At 53.0% G+C, this 19,545-nt stretch overlaps 1 protein-coding gene across 1 annotated transcript in view; it reads left to right on the plus strand.

Annotated features, from left to right (window-relative positions):
- RTN4R (reticulon 4 receptor) overlaps nt 1–11,800 on the plus strand; it is a 74,997-nt gene extending 63,197 nt beyond the window's left edge. The window contains exon 2 of the mRNA XM_079322192.1: nt 9,773–11,800. Within this exon, the coding sequence (XP_079178318.1) occupies nt 9,773–11,181 (1,409 nt within the window). The 3' untranslated portion in view covers nt 11,182–11,800. The remainder of the gene's footprint in view (nt 1–9,772) is intronic.
- The last annotated feature ends 7,745 nt before the right edge of the window (nt 11,801–19,545 follow it).

Raw genomic sequence — 19,545 nt, forward strand, 5'->3', positions numbered from 1 at the left:
ACATTTAATGCCCTGGAGGGGGAAATTAATGCATACAGGGAAGAGGGAGGCTGCAGGTGGAGCAGGAGCTTTTATCCACCTGGAATGAAAAGCAGGATGGGGCTCCCAATTCTCTGCAATGAGACCTTGAACTGAGTACTCAGGGTGTGGAAACCTGGTGTGAATTCCTCGTGGAATTCTGTGGGATCTCAGGGTGGGTGTGGGGTGAGGACAGCTCAGCCCAGCACTGGGGGCTCAGACCCTGCTGGGCTGCAGGATCCTTTCCCCATTGCTCACTTTTCTATTTCCAGGAAAACAGGAAGCTGGATAATTAGCAGCCTGTTGTGTCTTTGTTCAGCCTGTCTTGGTGGAGCTGCATATTTCAGAGGAATATGCTTATTTGTAGAGCTGTGGGTGTGCTCCTCTGTGCACCTGGGGAGCTTGGCTGAGTGAGCTGCACTCACCTGACACACACACACACACACCAAAAACCAGTCCCAGCTTTATCTGGGAATGAAAGGACCAGCAGGGATGTGTGCCAGGAGCTGGGAGAGATGCTAAGGGAAAAGGGGGAGGGAGGAAGGGAGAGGGGAGCATGGCCAGGCTGAGGGGAATGAGGAATGTCCTGAGCCTGGTTGAGGCAGAGACCTCACAGATCACAGCACAGCTCTGCTCCTCCCCTGCTCCAGCTGGCAGAGTTTGGGGTATCTGGAGAGCTCTGGTCCTCCAGGCTCAGCAAGGGGAGCAGGACAGAGAAATCTCTGCAGTTCTCTGTGTCTGCTCTGTCCTGTGGTCATTGCCAACCTGGCTGTGTCTGAGGCTGCAGCTGGGATGTTCTCCCCTCCCTGTCCCAAACTAAGGCCATGGGGGATGTTTGGAACAACTCTCCCTTCCAGGCTCTTTCCTAAACTTCATCCCTGCACTCCACATGATGCAGATGCTGGGGCTGCCAGCAAAAACTGAGATAATGTTATTTGAGAGGAAAACTGAGGAAAATGCTGCCTTGGGCAAGGGGGCTCTTCCAGAAGCTGTGGGGGTGGGATTTGCAGCTGGCAGGGGGTGCAGTCCCAGATGGCTGGGGGGAGCAGGTGTCAATTCCATCTGGAGCTTCACCTCTCCTCTCCCTGAGTCACTCACAGCCACCAACGCCAGGTTTGGAGCTGCAGGAAACTCTCCTTCCTGAGAAGGTTTTGAAACATTCCTGAGGTACTTTGTGCCCCATGGGATACCTAAATCATCTCAGGAACCCGAGTTTCCTTCCTTTGGATACCTGTTTGTTCCTGATGTTTTACAGATATGGCACAGATAATCCTGATTTCTGGAGGAGCTGCTTGTGATTCACAGTGAATATTTTGTCACTTCATTCTTCCCAGTGTGGGGATGGAATGGTGGCAGGATCACACATGATCCTGGTCGTGCAGTGTGCTGGATGCATCCCATCTGGACAGGAGACTGAGCATGGGGACCACGTTAGCACAGTGCTGGAGTCAGGAACAGCTTTTCTGGTCTGTTCTTAGGGATGTGCTGGGTTTGTCTTTACTGGGCTGGAGGTGGATTTTGGCCATGGGACTCTTGGCAAAAGGCAGCGTGACAGGGACAGATTTGGGGAAAAAACTTCCCTGGGAGAGTAGTGAGCCCTGGCACAGGGTGCCCAGAGCAGCTGTGGCTGCCCCTGGGTCCGTGAAGTGTCCCAGGCCAGGCTGGACACTGGGAGCAGCCTGGGACAGTGGAAGGTGTCCCTGCCATGGCAGAGGTGGAATGAGATGGAATTTAAGGTGCTCTCACCAAACCATTCCATAATCCTGTGACAGCTGTGACAATACCATGGCCATTGGTGGCTGTCACTTGGGGAAAGTGCAGCTGTGACATTTCACATAACTCTGGAATGGTTTGGGTGGGAAGACACCTTACCAATGACCACTCCATTCTGTTGTGGTGCAGGGGCTCTGTGGTGCCACACTGCTGGGGAGGATACCAGGACAAGGCTTTGCATTGTGTGTTCAGGAGAGCTGGACATATCCATGGCTATTCCAGCTCCAGACATGATCACATCCTAAATACAGTGGGGAAAGAAGTTCTGAGGAAGGAAAAGGGAATGCTGGGGGTGTGGGTGGGCCAGCAGCATCTGAGAGCTGCACTGTCTGCACAGAAAGGACCAGGGCTGAACTGTGTCAAGCCAAGGACTGGAATAAACCCACCTAAGAGGTCTTTTCCGTGGGAATTATCCATGTTTTACTTCAGGCTCATAATCTTCTCCCTTTAAAAGGTGAAGAGATTTCCCTTTCCAGATGTGTCACAAATGGGAAGAGGACAGGTGCAACCATGCAGATTTATCCTGTATAATGTGAGAAGAGTGAAACTTCTGCTTGTGCTGATTGACCTGGCAGAGAGAGCCCCAGCAGGGGAGGGGCAGAGCACAGCACTGGCAGGAGCACTCACTGCAAAATGGGCTCAACATTTTCCTGTGCCTATCCATAGGAAACAGCAATCACTAGGTCAGCTTTCCAGTGCTTAAGAACCTCAAAGATTATTCCTGATTTCATGAAAATTGTTTTAAATACCATCTCTAACCTGTGTGGGTTGGCCAAGTCCTTATTTATTGTTACCTGTGAGGGAGGGGAGGTACTAAAATTGAATTTCCAGAGAAGCTGTGGAACTTCTGTAAAAGTCCATCTGAACCACTGCAGAAGTTTGTTTAAACCTCTGCAGCCTTTCATCTAAATCTGTGCAAAATCTGAATCTCTGCCATCTCCATCCAAACCTCTGCAAAGTCCATCTAGGTCTCTGCAGATATCATCTGAACTTGTGAAAAATTCCATCTGAACCTCTGCAAAATTCCATCTGAACTTCTGCAAAACCCCATCTGAACATCTGCAAAATTCCATCTGAACTTCTGCAGCTGTCCACCTGAAGCTCTGCAATTTTCCATCTGAACTTCTGCAAAATTCCATCTAAATCTCTGCCCAATTCCATCTGCACATCTGGAGCAGCATTCCTACAGGGATCTAGGGCTTGGCAGGATCCTGAAGAGGGGAAAGAAGGTTTTGTGTCTGGTAGGGAGCCAGGGAAGCTCTGCCCCAGTCCAGTGTTTGCCCAGGGTTGGAGAGGGTGCCAGGGAAAGGCTCCCACTGTTTAGAGCTGGATTCCCACCCCTGTCTGCTCCTGGATCCCACCTCAGCCCAGCCCAAATGTCCTGGCCTGGCTCCCTGCAGACCTTCTTTTATTGGAATCAGGACTTTTCCTGACTTTTCCACCCAGGACACTCCTGGGCTGTAATAATTGATAATTGTTATTGTTAACCAGGGACCTGATGACTCCCTTGGTATTTCCCCTCAGAAGGGTTCTGGTGACATTTTCTCTGAGCAGCTCTCACACCTCTGTGCTTGCAGCAAGCCTTGGGAATTCAGCAGGATGAAAACTCTCTGGCTACAGAAGAAACTTTAATTTTTCTGCTGCTGGTCAAGTTCCCATTCAAATGGGCTGAAATACAAACCATTCACTCTCCCCTTCTCCTTCCACTCCCTACTGTTGCCAAGGGAAATGCTGGCAAAGCACCAAAAGCATAACCCTGACCAAATGTTCTTAGGCTAAATCCAGGCTGCTGCCAAAATTTTGGGAGTGAGGGAGAGCCACTGGCAGGGATGGGGAGCCCCACAAGTGGGAGCTGCTTTGGCACATGCCAGGAAAGGATGGAGCTGTCCCAGGAGAGGTTTGTGCTGCCCTGAGCTCCTGGAATGAGCTGTGGAGCTCAGCCCTGAGCCATGCTGAAGATTCAGCATTCAAACCCCCCTGGAGGTTTGGGAGGATGGAGTGAAAGAATTGCACAAGATATAACTCATTTTTAACCTTCTTCCCTTCCAAACATCCCTGCAATATTAAGTCCAAAAATCACATTAAGGGAGTGTGATTTAAGAGGGAAGATGAACACAGAAGTGAGGAGATGGCACAGGCACTGCCTGCCTCCCTGCTGGGATGCATCACAGAAATGACCTTGCAGCCCTGACCCTAGCTGGGGTTTTTCTGCTCAAACCCTGTGCAGGGTGTTCCAGAGGGGCTGTGCTGCCAAGCACCTCAGTCCCAAAGGTTAATAGGTCTGGATACAGTCCCATAAGGTATGGGATCAGGGACAGGTCAGGGGTGGGGTTCAGGTGCCTAAATTGCTGCCCTACTGCTGCCCCCAGCAGCTCCAGGCACAGCTGGCACAAGTCTCACACAGGGCTGTGCCAAACCTGCCCACACCATTCCTGCTGCCTCAGGCCCCCAGGGGAGTCCAAAAGGGAATTAGCTCCCTATTTTTAGGCTGCTGGGATTCATCATCAGTGTTTTGGTGTGAGCTGAGGCTCAAGCTGGACATGGAGCATCCCCAGCAGAACCTGGGGAGTGATCAGAACCCCAGAGGTCACTCACCCCAGTGACCTCTGACTGTCCCACCTGAGAGAATGGACATGTGGTGGACACATCAAGAGGGAGATATCACCTGCTATAGACTTGAAGGGTTCATTGAAGAGACCCCTAAAAGAAAAAAACACAGAAACAGTCGGAATGCTGTGATTATGAGAGAGAGGGAGGAGAATTCATGCTACACTTGTATCTGTGAAGAGAAGAGAGGATTGGATCAAGTTATGGCCCTGAAATAGGAACCAGTGGTGCAAAAGAGCAAGTCGGGCTGGGGTGCAGAGGGATGTAATTTCCTTGGAGCCAATACCTGAAGGTATAACTGACATGGGTAGCTCAGTTCTCGTGAGAAACACAATTAATAGATAACCACACTCTCTGGTTTGGGAGCTCCTGGCAGTGGTTGGTGAAGGGTCTGTCCTTGGAGGTGGGTAATTCTGTAGACTAGGAGAATTCAAAGGAGTACTGGGGCATTGTTAGATGGAATTTGAATCTGACACCCCAAAATCCCCATGGAGATGCAGAAGTGCCCCAGGACCTGCTTCAGCCCCAAAATATTGTGCTGCAGCTGCCTGAGGGTGGCAGGGACCTGCAGCTGTGACTCTGGTGCCTGTCCCAGGTGTTTCAAAGCAAAGCAAAGCTCCATCCCCATCCTCTCCTCCCAGCTGCACCATCGTGCTCCATCCTTCCTCTCTGCAGCAGAAGGGAGGGAAACTCCAGACTACTCCCAGCCAATTGTCCTTCCTCACTGATCTCTCCATTCACCTCCACCTGAACTGCACCAAAGCGCTGCCCTGTTCCCTGTGGCACAGGCACAGCCCCACTATCGGCCACAGGACAAAAGGGAGGCACCAGGAGCAGCCAGGTGCGGGATTTGGAGCGATGCCCGAGGAATTTCAAGCGATGCCCGAGGAATTTCGAGCGATGCCCGAGGAATTTCGAACGATGTCTGAGGAATTTCAAGCGATGCCCACGGAATTTCGAGCGATGCCGAGGAATTTCGAGCGATGCCCGCAGAATTTCGAGCGATGCCCGCGGAATTTCGAATGATGCCCGAGGAATTTCGAGCGATGCCCGCGGAATTTTGAACAATGCCCACGGAATTTCGAGCGATGCCCGCGGAATTTCGAGCGATGCCCGCTCCCAGCGGGGAATTCGGCAGCTGCAGTGTGTCCCTGCTGTAAACAAAGGCAAAATGCCATGTGCATCAGCAAAAGGCTTTACATTGTAAAGAGCTCCCTTTTTGTCCGGGCAGGAGAGAATTTAGATGGTTATTGACCCTCTACTGCAGGAAAGCCACATTAGAATATCTCCAAATCAATCGAGACCAGAGCAGCGGGGAAAGGGCACCACATTGCAGCTCGCTTTGGCCTCCTGAAAACAAAGTTTGCAAAGCATCTGTTGGAGGCCCCCGGAGCCTTTTCTTTCTAATGGCCGCGTTTGCCAAGGCGATGGCCCGGGGGAGCGGTGGAGAGGCAGATAATGGACCCCCTTTAATTGCTTCCAGTTCCGTGAATCGGAACACTCGGGGATGGCAAAGGGGAAGTGCTGCAGCTTCACTGAAGAAGCTTTCTGGCTTTTAAGAAGGCTCTGGAGGAACAAATGCTAAAGTCAAAGCCAAAGTCTTGGAGGGACTGAAGGTTCCAGGTTTTGGAATTTCTTTCATGTTTTGCTTTTGACAGGAACTCTTGGGTTGAATTTTAATGGTTTTAATGGTGGTTTCTCAGCTGAGAGGAGGGAACGGGTATCATTCCAAGAGCTTTTCCTCAGGTCCTGAAGTGGGTGAGTCCAGCTGGAGGTGGAGGGTCCAGAGTCCAGTGGTGGTGGGAGCTCGCTGCAGAGGAGAGTTGGGATGGATTTATCTGGAAGGTGAAGGGAGGATGCTGTTCGCCACAGGGAGCTGAGCGTGGCATGTTGTGGGAATGGGCAGAAAGGGAATCTTCTGACCTCCCTGCTCCTTGTGACAGCTGTGAATCACAGAATCCTGGAATGCTTTGGGTTGGGAAGGAGCTTTAAGTTCATTTCATTCCATCCCCTGACACCTTCCACTACCCCAGGTTGACCCAAGCCCTGTCCGAGTTGGCTTGAATGTCTCCTGTCCTGCTGGTCCAAGAGCCGGGGGTGTTTTTCCTGGAAAAGAAAGGAGCCCATGGCCAGAACTGAACCCAGTGCTCTAAGAAAACAAAGTAAAATATGCCGGTACAAGGTCTGGCTGCCTCCTGGCATTGGTGGCCACCGGGGTCTGGGACATACTTGAGAGCAGGCACAGCTGCTGGCTGGACACCAGCCACTGGAGGGGGCTTTTGAAAGAGCAGGGAAAGCCACAGCAGGTTCCCTGGAGTCGGTCACAGCACACCCAGCCTGGCTGGGGACAAAAGTGTCACCTTGGCTTCCCAGGGCTTCATCCCCTGGCGCTGCCCTGGTGGGGACTGACAGCAGCTGGGCTGTGTCATGGATCAGCCAGGACATGGCTGAGCTGCACGGCGGGAGAGCTGCTGGAAAAAGGCTTTGGGGGATGATTGACAGCAACTGTCTCAGTGGAAAGAGCTAATCCGAGCAGCTCATGAACACCAGGTCCCTAATTAAAGCACACAGCCTGGCCCTGCTGTAATTAATTTCCCGGTGCTGCCGGCTCTCAGTGCCACTGACTCAGCGCTGCTGGCAGCCTCGGGAGCATCGGGGTGGGACAGGGAGAGCTCCGAGCTCAGAGAGGAGCAGCATGTGCCCCTTCCCTCCTGGAGCACAGCAAGGAGCTGAGCCAGGACCCTGCTGGCCTGGGGGCTTCCCACGGGAAAAGAGATCCTGGGGCTGATGTGGCTAACCTGTGCCCGCTCAGCTGCCAGGAGGGGTGGTGGCACAGGGCACAGTGATGCTCATAGCTCATTCTCATGGCCAGCTCCTCTCCTCTCCTCTCCTCATCCTCTCCTCTCCTCTCCTCTCCGCTCCTCTCCTCTCCTCTCCTCTCCTCTCCTCTCCTCTCCTCTCCTCTCCTCTCCTCTCCTCCTCTCCTCTCCTCTCCTCCTCGCCTCTCCTCGCCTCTCCTCTCCTCTCCTCTCCTCTTCCTCTCCTCTCCTCTCCTCTCCTCTCCTCTCCTCTCCTCTCCTCTCCTCCCTCCTCGGCTGTGCTGGATTGTCCCCAGGCCGTGCAAGGGAGGAGCAGCCTGGGACAGCTGGGGACAGCTGTGTCCTGCTCGTGTCCCAGTCTGAGCTGTTCTGCTGGAGTGGGAGGTGTTGCATAAGGAGGTGGCTCCCACGGCTCCAGTGTCACCCCCAGCCCCATCACTCTCATCACGGAGCAGATGGGAGAGCTCCAGACAGTCCCATTTTCTCTGCCCACAGGGTTTTCATTATCAGCTGCAGAGGGGATGGCCAGAGAGTCGCCAGCACTGTTTTAATTTCCCAGGGGGCTGCTCTTGGGTGTTGCCATGGCTGCAGCCGGGAGTTTCACTTGTCTCAGTTCACTGTGCTTCATGCAATGGGACGTGACACGTCAAAACATGACAAGGGCAGCCAAATGTGTCACAACACTGCACTCAAACCTCTGCCTTGCAGGGTTGCTCAGCAGCTGATAGCATCAGGCTCCAATTATCTCTGCATGCTGAGCTGGGGTTTTTATCCCTTGTGGAATATGATATATGGGACTCTGCTGCCTGTATTGGACTGTTGGATCACATCAGATTTATTAACCACACACTGTGAATTGTTCTGACCAGACTGACACCCAAACCTGGGATCTCGGCCTGTTGCTGCAGGAAAGAGACTTTCCCACCTTGGCTTTTCTAGTTGTTCTTCCTTCAGGAAAGATCTGGTGATGCTTCTATGGGATTTAATTGTTTATTCTTGGTGTTTGATGTGGTTTCATTGGCCATGTGACCACCTGCCATGCTCTAAGGGAGGTCCAGCTACTGACTTCAGATTCCCCCCAGGAATTTGCATGGCTGGATGTGGCTCCAGTCTCCCCAGTTCATCCAGTTCTGCATTGCTGGGCTTTCCTGTCTGGCTTTTTGCAAATTGCCTTCCCTCCTTACTTTGTAATGAGGCACCAACATTCTAGAAGGATGTTTTGAGTTTTTCAAATGAAAAACCCTCCCACAACAGCAGCAAAACCCCCCCAACAAGAGAGGCAAAGCCGCTCTTGTCCCTAGGCTCGAGATTCCCAGCAGTGGGGAGGACGTGTCCTGTGGCCAGAGGTGCTGTGACAAGCTGGGAAAGAGTCACAGTGTCCCTGCTCACATGTGGCATTCCCAAACAGAGCCTCCTGCTGCTCTGGCTGCTGTCCATTCATTTTATCCCCTGTTTGGAGGAATCAGACTAATTACTGGCTGCTAATTGCTGGGAAAGCACTGCTGGCACTGCCTCCCTTGCCAGCAGAGCAGGGACCTTCAGGGACCCTCCAGGTCCCTTTGGACAAGGTGCTGCTCTGTCCATCCCCTCCCTCCCTCCAGGCTCATTCCCAGCTCCCCAGCTGGCCAATTTGGGGAACCAAAATGCTTCCTTGGGATTCCAGTGCAGCTCAGCTCCTGGGGAAGTGGAAAAAATGTTCCTCTTGGGGGTTTCCCAGCCCAGCATGCTTGGGACACATGGAATCTGTTCTTGCCTTGCACACTTGGTGGGATCCCTGACTGAAGCCTGGCATGTGACTTTCTCCTACAACAGCACGATGGAAAATTCTGCTGTTTCCTCCTCTTCCTGCACAGGGTGGCTGCACAGGGTCAAAGGAAAAAAAATATAGGGAGAGAGGAAGAAGGAATATGTGACTGTTTTGAGCAGGAGAAGGAAAGTATCTTCTTGGCCCTGAGACTTCTCCAGGCAGGTCTGACCTGAAAGTTATTCTGGGAATGTCTCACAGTTATTTCTCCCAGGAGATCAAATCAGTCCAAAATTATTTGTGGAAAGTCACAGCTATGTTTTGAGAGCAGTGTAGGGATGCCTGCTACTTTGGAAGAGTTGTTCCATGACCCTGCAAAGCAAGAAGCTGGTAGCACTGCTGGGATGGGATCTGAAGTTTCCTGATACACCCCAGGTGCATTTCCAGTGGCTGAGCTGTGCCAGGCATGCCCATGGCAGAGGGAAATGCCCCTCAATCCGGTCCCTTTGCTCACAGGTAGGATCTTGGGAGCAGGGCTGGGGTTGGATGTGCAGATCCGAAGTGTTGATCTGTCTCTGTCACCTCCCAAGGGTGCAGGGCAGAGGAGCTGCTCTGGAGCTTTGCAAGTGTACACTGATTTAAGCTCTTGAGTTGCATTCCATTTTTAATCCTCCATTTTCATCTCTGGCTGCCGTGGCATCTGTTTGTGGTTGGTGGTGCCACACCCAGAGGGGGAATTCAGGCTCCTCTGCAAAGGGAAGCGCTCTCCCCGACCCTGCCTAACTCCCACCCTGTTTCTGTCCTTCCTCAGGAAGCAAACTGCTGATTTTGGTGCTTTGCTTGAACATCCCGTGCGAAGCGGAGTCCTGCCCCGGGGCGTGCGTGTGCTATAGTGAACCCAAGATCACCATCAGCTGCCAGCAGCAGGGGCTGACAGCCATCCCCACGGAGATCCCCATCCAGAGCCAGCGCATCTTCCTGCACAACAACCGCATAACCCTGGTGAGGGCCACCAGCTTCACCTCCTGCCGCAACATGAGCATCCTGTGGATCCACTCCAACAACATCAGCCTCATCGAGCCCGGGGCCTTCTACGGGCTCACGAAGCTGGAGGAGCTGGACCTCAGCGACAACACCAACCTGAAATCCATCAACCCCGTCACCTTCCGGGGGCTGGTGCACCTGCACACCCTTCACCTGGATCGCTGCGGGCTCCTGGAGCTCTCCACGGGGCTGTTCCGAGGGCTCTTCTCCCTGCAGTACCTCTACCTTCAGGATAATAACCTCCAGGTCCTGCTGGACGACACCTTCATCGACCTGGCGAACCTCACCTACCTGTTTTTGCACGGGAACAAAATCAAGAGCTTGTCGGAGAACGTCTTCCGCGGGCTGATCAACCTGGACCGGCTGCTGCTGCACCAGAACAGGGTGAGCCTGGTGCACCGGCGCGCCTTCCACGACCTGGGCAAGGTGCTGACCCTGTACCTGTTCAACAACAACCTGACGGTGCTGACGGGCGACACCATGGCCCCCCTGGTGTCCCTGCAGTACCTGCGCCTCAACGGCAACCAGTGGGTGTGCGACTGCCGGGCGCGCTCGCTCTGGAGCTGGTTCCGGCAGTTCCGCGGCTCCTCCTCGCAGCTGGAGTGCCACCTGCCCCCCCGCCTGGCCGGCCGCGACCTCAAGCGCCTGCCAAGCTCCGAGCTGGACGGCTGCCTGGACTCCTTCAACCAGATCCGCACCAGTGTCTTCAGCACCAAAACCAGGGCGGGCAAGCTGCCCACGGGGCTGCCCCCGCTGGGCTCCCACGACGGCTCCTCCAAGTGCTGCCAGCCTGACATGGACAAGTCCTTCATCTACGAGGCCAAGGGACACAGCAGCCGCTCCTCCAACAACCACCTCAAGGAGAAGGAGAACATGTCCAGGCCCAAGTACGTGGAGACGGACCCTTCCAAAAATGGCAGCAACAAGCAGATAAACGATTCCCCCTTTGGGACCTTCCCCAGCATTGTAGACCCTCCCTTGACCAAGTTGAGACCCGAATTTCTAGAGCCCGTTGAACCTTCCACAGTCCCAACCAAAAAAAGGCAGGGCTGCTCTAAAAAGAACAGATCAAAGGCCCAGTGCCGCCTCACCCAGCAGGGGAACAGCTCCACGTTACAGCTCAGCCTAAGCCTTTTGATCCCCCCCTTGGTGTGGAGCTTACTGTTATTCTGCTAAAATTAACTCTTTTCCTGGGTTGATCACACTTTAATACTCGACTTTTGCTGACCTCCATAAATGTTGCGAACAAAAGCAGGACTCCCATCCACCGTGAGAAAGCTTTGTTACACAAAACTTAACTGGATGCCTTTATTAAAACAAACAAACAAACAAAAAACAAACAAACAAAGACAAATACTGAGATGTACATAATTTATTTGTCCTGAAACCTGTGAATTATACCTTTGGTCTTCGGAACTGCACTTGCCCACAAAGCAGCTTTTGCTACAGCAGATGGTAAAGAAATATGGTTTATTTACAGGGGGAAAAAAAAAAAAGTGTAAGAAATGCTCTGAAAAGAATGTCTAAAATCTGTTTGTAACTCGCCATCACACTGAACAATGTTGCAGGTTCCCATTTGCAGAGGTAATGGATTTGATGCTGTTTTAATCCTATGTTGATGACTCTTGCAGTTTTTCCATCTCCATTCCATCCTTCACACCATGTTTACGGGCAGCATTTGTTAAAGAATGCTGCCTTCCCCTTCACAAGATTGCAGTATATATAGATATGCATTTTATTTTACTTGTGTACAAGTATACAAAAAAACTATAAAATAAAGATTTCTTTTTCCTAAGTGGTTGTCATCTGCGAGGGGTGAAGGACTGAGAGCAGCTAAAAAGCTGAAAATTTAAAAGGATGTGGAGTGTGATCTGAGCATTTAACACCACCGTGATAAATAAGGCATTTTTGGATGGTTATGCAACCTCTAAGTGGTGCCAGCAAAGAGTTTGGTTGTGTAAAAGATGCCCTGCTCATGCTCCTGTTTCCCTTCAAACTGTCTCACCTTCTCCCTGCATCCCTCGGGTGATCAGAAGAGCAGGAAATGCTGGCCCAGCTCTGGGCTAGAGGAATGTCAGAAACAATCCCTGGGATTTAGGAAACAGGGGGGGATCTCCCCACAAGCACAGGGCCTGGAAGCTCAGATGCCCATCCCTGGAGTCACCATGCCAGTGGCTTCATCTCCAGGGTGACCTTGGGATGCTGACAAGATAAACCACTGCTGTCCACAGGTGGTGGATGCCACCCTGTGGGAGCCAGTGGGCCATGAGGTGGAGCTGGCTGTGCCCTCCTGGCACTGCAGCCACCCCCTGCCCAGGATGGCACCGTTTGCACAGAGCTTATCAGGAGGCTGCTTTTCCTTATCAAACCACAGATTCTCCTGTGCCACTCTCTCCTGCTGGTTTTGGAGGCTGGCAGGGCATGGGGGCCAGAGAAAGGCAGTGACCCAAGAGAGCTCCAGGATTGTGTGTGGAAGTCAGACTGTGAGCACCAGGTTGCATCACCCCTTGGGGTTCTCAGCACTGGAGCTGGTGCTGAGCTTCTCAGAAGGAGGGAGGCACTGCCAGCCAGGAGTGAAGGGCATCAGCAGGGCCACAGCTTCCTTCAGCCTTGTCCTAGGCCTGATGGCTCGTGAGGAGGGAGCAGAGACCATGAGGAGAGGCAGGAGGATGCTTGGATGGCTGATGTCCCACCCTGGGATGCTGTGGGGTCTGTGCCCCACCTGGGGTGCTGCTGGCTCTTCTCACCTCTACCACAGCCAATTCCCACCTGGGTGAGTGACCAAAGTGCTGCTTTTGTGATTTGTCTCTAAGTCCATCCCTAGGGCTGCCAAAAAGCTGTGGCACAGACCCCTGGGAATGAACATGTCCCTCATGTCACTGCAACAGGGACAGCCAGTCTCCCAGCTGGGCAGGAGCTGCTGTGCAGAGCAGCCCTGGGATCCCTGCAGATCCCTTTCCTGCCAGCCCAGCCCCATGATCTAGCCTCTGCAGAGGCTCCAGGTGTGTTTGGGTGCAAATTCATTGTCCTGCCAGAAGGATGGAGCAGGAAATCCCAGGACAGTGCTGGGGTGAGCTGGCCAGTCCTGTCAGCCCTGCTGTGTGTGCCCAGTCTGGTGTGCACTTGGGACACTCACAGGCCACTGACTGGGACATTACCAGCCACTCCTGCTCAGATCTGTCCCACCATGCCAGTGCTGAAGGATTTCCCAAGGTTCTGCATTCTCTGTCTCATCTCAGAAAGCATCATCAAGACTCGAAGGATTCCAACCTGCACTGGGATCTGAAGCTCAGGAGCAGAGAGCAGCTTGGTCACAGGGTCAGCACTGCCCCAAAGCCCATGGAAAGGCTGGAAGATTTGCTGGATGCTGTGATGGGCTCCCATGGAACCTCCTGTTTGGGTCATAGGGTCAGTGTGACTCCCTTGTACAGCAATTAGTGAGTCTTGTAGTCCAAATTCCTGCTCCATGGATGCAAGACTATGTGGGATGAACCTGAAAGAAAAAAATGGAGAAAAAAGAGAACATTGAGGCATTTCCCTCAGCAGCTGAAGGGCAGAGCTGGGAGCTGGGCTTGCCCTGCCCAAAGCAGGATCTCGGGGAGTTTGGCTCCCTGTGGACAATGCAAAGCAGACAAGGAATTCCTGTCACTTATCCTGAAAGGAGCAGGAGCTGCACTCTGCCAACCCACTGACACCATTCCTGCTTTCTAGAGCTTGGCTCTGCTGTGCTTTCAGTGGCTCCTAGGACTATACCTTGGCCACAAGCCCAGAAGAGTCCCTTGTGCTAATTTCCTAGATTTCCTGCTGTCCAGATGCCAATTCCTGTGTTTACAGCCATTAGAAGGCCATTGGAATGACAAATATTGAAGAAGGGGATGCAGTGGCCAGTAGGAATTACTGTAGAAGCTTGGTCTTCCAAAGGCTGAGTGCTGGTGTTGGTGAGGTAGGAAAAGGCTTCAGATGGAGTTTCACTCCTGCTTTGTGCTTCACTGGGGTTGCTGCAACTCTTCTGGATATTCCCAGATTTATTTTACACTCAGATGTCACTGAGTTGAGAGGGACTCACCCATCAGGGCTCAGGACCTGTTCCTCATCTCAGGATCCTTCCTCTCCCTTCCTTTCTCACCATGCAAGTCACACTCAATTTTCTACTCCTGTCACTGATGCTAGCAATGAAATCCAAGAGACAAAGTCAGCAGCAAGGAGCCAGAAGGGATGAGGGATGGAATCCCTGGGAAGAATGGGCTCCCCATCATCAGCAGAGAGCTGCAGTACTCAGCACCCCTGTCCCTGGCACTGACCACACAGACCCCTGGCAGTGCTGAAGAGGCAGCCACACCACAGGCCCTCCAGCAGTGATGGGAACACTCTGTGTTCATCCATAATTCTCCAGAATCTGTGCCCATGGATTGCTGGCTAGTTCCAAGCAGGAACAGAACCAAAAGAGAAACCCTCCTTCCAGGTTTTCAGGCCCATCTGGAAGAACAACCCAGGCTGGCCCCTAGAGGATTGTTCCCCTCCTTGCTGTGTCACATGGAAGGGACTTTGTCCTCTGCTCTCCCTCCCTGCCCATCCCTCTGCACAGGGGATGGGGGTGTTCCTCTGGTATGGGGAGGTAGATTCCAAGGCCTGAGCACCTGGGCATTTATCCCATCCTGAATGGGGTCCCTGGCACACAGGTCCCCACTCCAGGGGAACCCATCTCTGCTGCCAAGCTACAACACCTGATGTGGACAGATTTTATGGAAGTGGAATTTCATCCAACTGGTTTTGAAGGATTTTTTTTTTTTCCTTTGCTAATGGATAACTGTGATTCACTGGGCTGAAAAGTTCATGGAGGGATGCTGTGGCTCTGATGTAATTTCCATCAGTGAGACCTTTCCCATCAAAGCTGGAGGCAAGAGAAGGGTAATGCAATGTGGAAGAAGCCCTGCTGATGGCCTGGTTCTGCAGATGTCCTGGCCATGCATTAGGAAAATATCCTGGCCATGGACCAGGAAGGGCTGAGCTGCTCTGACACCTGTGGCTCAGGCAGTTCAAGTACAGCTGTGTTCTCCTGAGGGTTCCTCCCTGTTCCTGTCCAGAGCCTTTCCAAGCCTTTGGAATATGACCAGTCTGGGCAGTGACAGTACCCCATTGGGCTGGGGCTGATGGCTGGAGCTGCTGAGCCAGCCCTGCTGGGGACACCTCAGCAGGGGACTGGGAGAGACTGGGAGCAGGACAGGGGCAGCCAGAGGGTCATGGGCAGGCAACTGGGGCACATCCTCTGTCCACTGCCCACAGCAGGCTGAGTCCCCAGCAGTGTTCCAGGCATTCTGCTCCACAAAGAATGACAGAAATGGAATATGCTGAGCTGGATAGGACAAGATTCACAGACACCACAACAATCCCACCCTGTCCAAATGCTCCTGGAGCTCTGGCAGCTTTGGGCTGTGCCCATTCCCTGGGGAGCCTGGGCAGTGCCAGCACCCTCTGGGGGAGGGAAGAACCTTTCCCTGAGCTCCAGCCTGGGCACTGCCCTGGCCCAACTCCAGCCATTCCCTGCTCCTGTCCTGTTCCCCTCAGTGCCTGCTCTGCTGGTATCTCTTGGCTTCAGACTTGAGGAATCCACAGTTGCCTCAAATGTGTGTGTTTCCCCACTTCCCTCTCTTTCACTGGATGGGAGAGGAGCTGCCTTTTCCTCTCCTGCCCTTCCCCTGGGACAGGGAGTTCCCATTTCCAAGCTGTTCCCCCCAACAGCAGCACTGGGGCTCTCCCCCTGCTCAGCTTCCTGAGCTGAATTCGGCTCCTTAATGAAGCTCACCTGAGTCCTGCTGAGAGCTGTGTTAGGGACCTCCTGTCCTCACCTGTCCGTGGGGACATCTGGGCTGCAGGCAGGCAGCATCTGTGCTCCATCCTGCCCCAAAAGAAGATGCTGGGGCAAATTCCCAGCTGTCTGTGACTCCTCAGGGATGAGCTCTATGCTCCTAAAGAGATTCCCCATAACCCTGTGAGCAAGCTGTGTTTCCACATCTCTGCTCTGACACAGAGCAGATTATCCGAGCTGCTGAGTTTTGCTCCAAACAAACACGAGGCATAGAAATAATGAAGGCTGGAAGGGTTTTTAATTCCAAGCTGTGTTTCTGGATTAGTTCCCCATCATTAGGCAGTCAGGGAGTAGAGTTATTGCTGTTCTGCCTCCTTCTCAAAATCAGGAAAGGATAAAAAAATCTGGAGTCATTGAGAGCTGGGGGTGGGCAGGAGAGCAGAGAACAGGCAGGAGATACAGGAGTTTTTTTAGGGATGATGTTGGACCACGGCTCATGATTGCTGGTGGAAAGCTCTGGAGACAGCAGGAACTCTGCCTACAACCAGGGTGAGGGCAAGGAATCTGTGAAAACCTTTCTTATAAATCCAAAGTCAAACATTTGAGTCCGGCTTGGGCCAGAAACTCTAATTAGAACCCCCTTGATTTGTGCCATAAGTAGGACACTGCAGGGGGAAGTGCTGAGGCAGGTGAGACTTATTGGAATTGCATCCCAGGGTACCTATAAATAGGGATAAGAGAGGCTTGGCAAAAAGAGGCACAATGAGAATAACAGTGCACCCTGCCCACTCACTGAAGGATGAGGCACTTCAAACCTCAGAGTGACCCACCTTCTGTGCCGGTGGAGAGACTTGTTCTAGGTCAGCAGGTACTAAAAAGGCCCAGCTGTCACCAAGCACAAAAGCAGGGCCGTTTTTTGGGATGAAATCATGGCTTTTGATAGCCTGCTGCACTCCACATGGCAGCGACACGGGCGCTGCTCGCATGACTCACGGGCTGGGCTCCTTCGCAGCCTCTCGCTGGTGGGCGGCTCCATCTGCACTGAGTACTGCTCTCAGTGTCATTCTGCACTGAGTACTGCTCTCAGGGTCCTGCTGTGGGGCCTCACTGGTGTCATGGTCCTGCTGCATTGATTACTGGTGTCAGAGTCCATCTGCTGAGTTACTGGTGTCAGTGTCATTCTGCACTGAGTTACTGGTGTCAGGGTCCTGCTGCACTGAGTACTGCTCTCAGGGTCCTGCTGCACTGATTTACTGGTGTCAGGGTCCATCTGCAGTGATTATTGGTGTCATGGTCCTGCTGTGGGGCCTTACTGGTGTCAGGGTCCTCCTACACTGATTATTGGTGTCAGGGTCCATCTGCACTCATTTACTGCTGTCAGTGTTATTCTGCACTGAGTTACTGCTCTCAGGGTCCTGCTGTGGGGTCTTACTGGTGTCAGGGTCCTGCTGCACTGAGTAACTGCTGTCAGTGTTATTCTGCACTGAGTTACTGCTCTCAGGGTCCTCCTGCACTGAGTTACTGGTGTCAGTGTTATTCTGTACTGATTTACTGGTGTCAGGGTCCTGCTGTGGAGCCTTACTGGTGTCAGGGTCCTCCTGCACTGATTTATTGCTGCCAGGATCCTCCTGAGGTCTTACTGCTGTCATGGTCCATCTGCACTGATTACTGGTGTCAGGGCCCTGCTGTGGGGCCATACTGGTGTCAGGGCTCACCCTCAGGGTTTATTTGTGTCAGGGCCCACCTGCAGAGGTTTGTTCTGGGTCAGGCTGTGGGCAGTGCTTTGCTGTCTGCTCAGCTCCTCTCTGCTGCTGTGCTTGGGGTGGGTCCTGCTGGCATTTGTAGTTCTGTGGCTGCTCTGGAGTGTTGCCCCTGGGATTTCAACTAGGAAGGGAACAACTGCACAGTCTGGTGTGAGGAGGGAGTGCACCCACCACGGGCAGTGCCCCCAGATCCTCAGACATAATCCCCAGGAGCTGTTTGCCTCTGAGTCCTGGGCTCAGCCAAGGGAGATGCTGCAGCCCCCAGCAGTGTCACCTGGACATGGTGACACCACAGGTGTGTCCTTCAGTCCCTTCCCAGGGCCCAGCTGGGTGTGCTGGGCTGGCTATCAGGCACATCCAATCTTGTCCTGCAGCAGGAGAGGGGCAGGATGCTCTGCTGTGGCTATCAGGCACATCCAATCTTGTCCTGCAGCAGGAGAGGGGCAGGATGCTCTGCTGTGGCTGTCAGGCACATCCAAGCTTCTCCTGCAGCAGGAGAGGGGCAGGATGCTCTGCTGTGGTTGTCAGGCACATCCAAGCTTCTCCTGCAGCAGGAGAGGGGCAGGATGCTCTGCTGTGGTTATCACACACATGCAAGCTTCTCCTGCAGCAGGAGAGGGGCAGGATGCTCGGCTGCTTGCTGCTGTCACGGGAGCCCAGCCCTGGAGTGGTTGTCTGAGGCTCGGATTGAGCTGCACGCTGCTAAATAAGGGCAGAGCTGCTCTTTCCTCGCCGGTGCTCCCATTCAAACCACAGCAACAATGGAATATTCATGAGCTGTTTGCAGAAGTGTCAAGAGGAGCCAGCGGTTGTAGGATCACCTCTCGGAGCAGCGGGCTGACAAAGTTATGCCGTGTGACTCACTCCGAGTGTGTTTCATGGCCACAGGGGCTTTACAAACCCTCTGACATCGCCCTGTGCTGACACCAGGCAGGAATCGATCATCATCCCTCCATCACCAGCATCCCCAGCCAGCAGCAGGTCCTGGGGGCTCAGGGAGGGCTCCCAGCAGCTGCAGGAGCTGGGCAGTAGCAGCTCCTCACCCCTGCCAGGAGCTCACACAATTCCAGGTTCACTTCAAGACCTCGGGACTAAATGTTCCCGTTGGCTTTGGGCAATAAAAGCTGGAATTCTAACGAGGTTTCCAAGCCAGGCTGTTACATTCTGTATTTCACTAAATGCCTTTTCTCTGTTCTTTTGCTGCCTGGCTGACCTTGCTGGGATGTGGGGACAAAGGAGAAGCAACTTGAAGTCTGGGAATGCATTCCCACACACACCTGATCTCTGAATGAGGGGTGAGAGTGGAAAAACCCCAGGATGTTTAACTTTTCTCTGTATGTTTTACTTTATGTGTCACTTTTAGGAATTTTCCAACAATTCCAGCTTGCCAGAGATGTTGAATGCCAGCTTCCTCCACGCTCCATGTCGGTAAGTTCTAAATTGTTGGTTTGATAGAACCTGAGAGGTGCTTTGGACTTTGACCACATTGCTCTTGGCCAACTCTTGTCAGCTGGAGGGGTCAGGAATATTTAGGTGATGTCAGAGAACCCTTCAGCTTTTTATTTGTTCCCTCCCTTGCAATCTGTTCTTTATTTCCAGCAGATTTGTGGGCTGTAAACAACCTAAGAGATGATTTCCAGCCACTGGGGGAACCAGAGCCATCCCAGAAGGAACAGGGGTTTTGTAGAATCATGGAATATCCTGATTGGGAAGGGGCCCACAAGGATCATCCATCCAACTCCTGGCCCTGCACAGACACCCCAACAAGCCCACCTTGAGCCTGGGTTTGTGGAAGAAAATGTTGAGGAGAAGTGTCCCAAGAGTTCAAGGAAGGAGCAGAGTGACCCAGCAGCCCCATTTCCCATTGTACTGGTGGTGCAGCTCCCACCTTGCCAGGGCCCTGCCCTGGCTCTGGTGCTCCTGGCCAGCCTGGTTTGGTGTCTCCACCCAAGCCCTGGGCTCAGTTTGGTC

Source organism: Erithacus rubecula (assembly GCF_903797595.1).
Source record: "Erithacus rubecula genome assembly, chromosome: 19".
NCBI lineage: Eukaryota > Metazoa > Chordata > Aves > Passeriformes > Muscicapidae > Erithacus > Erithacus rubecula.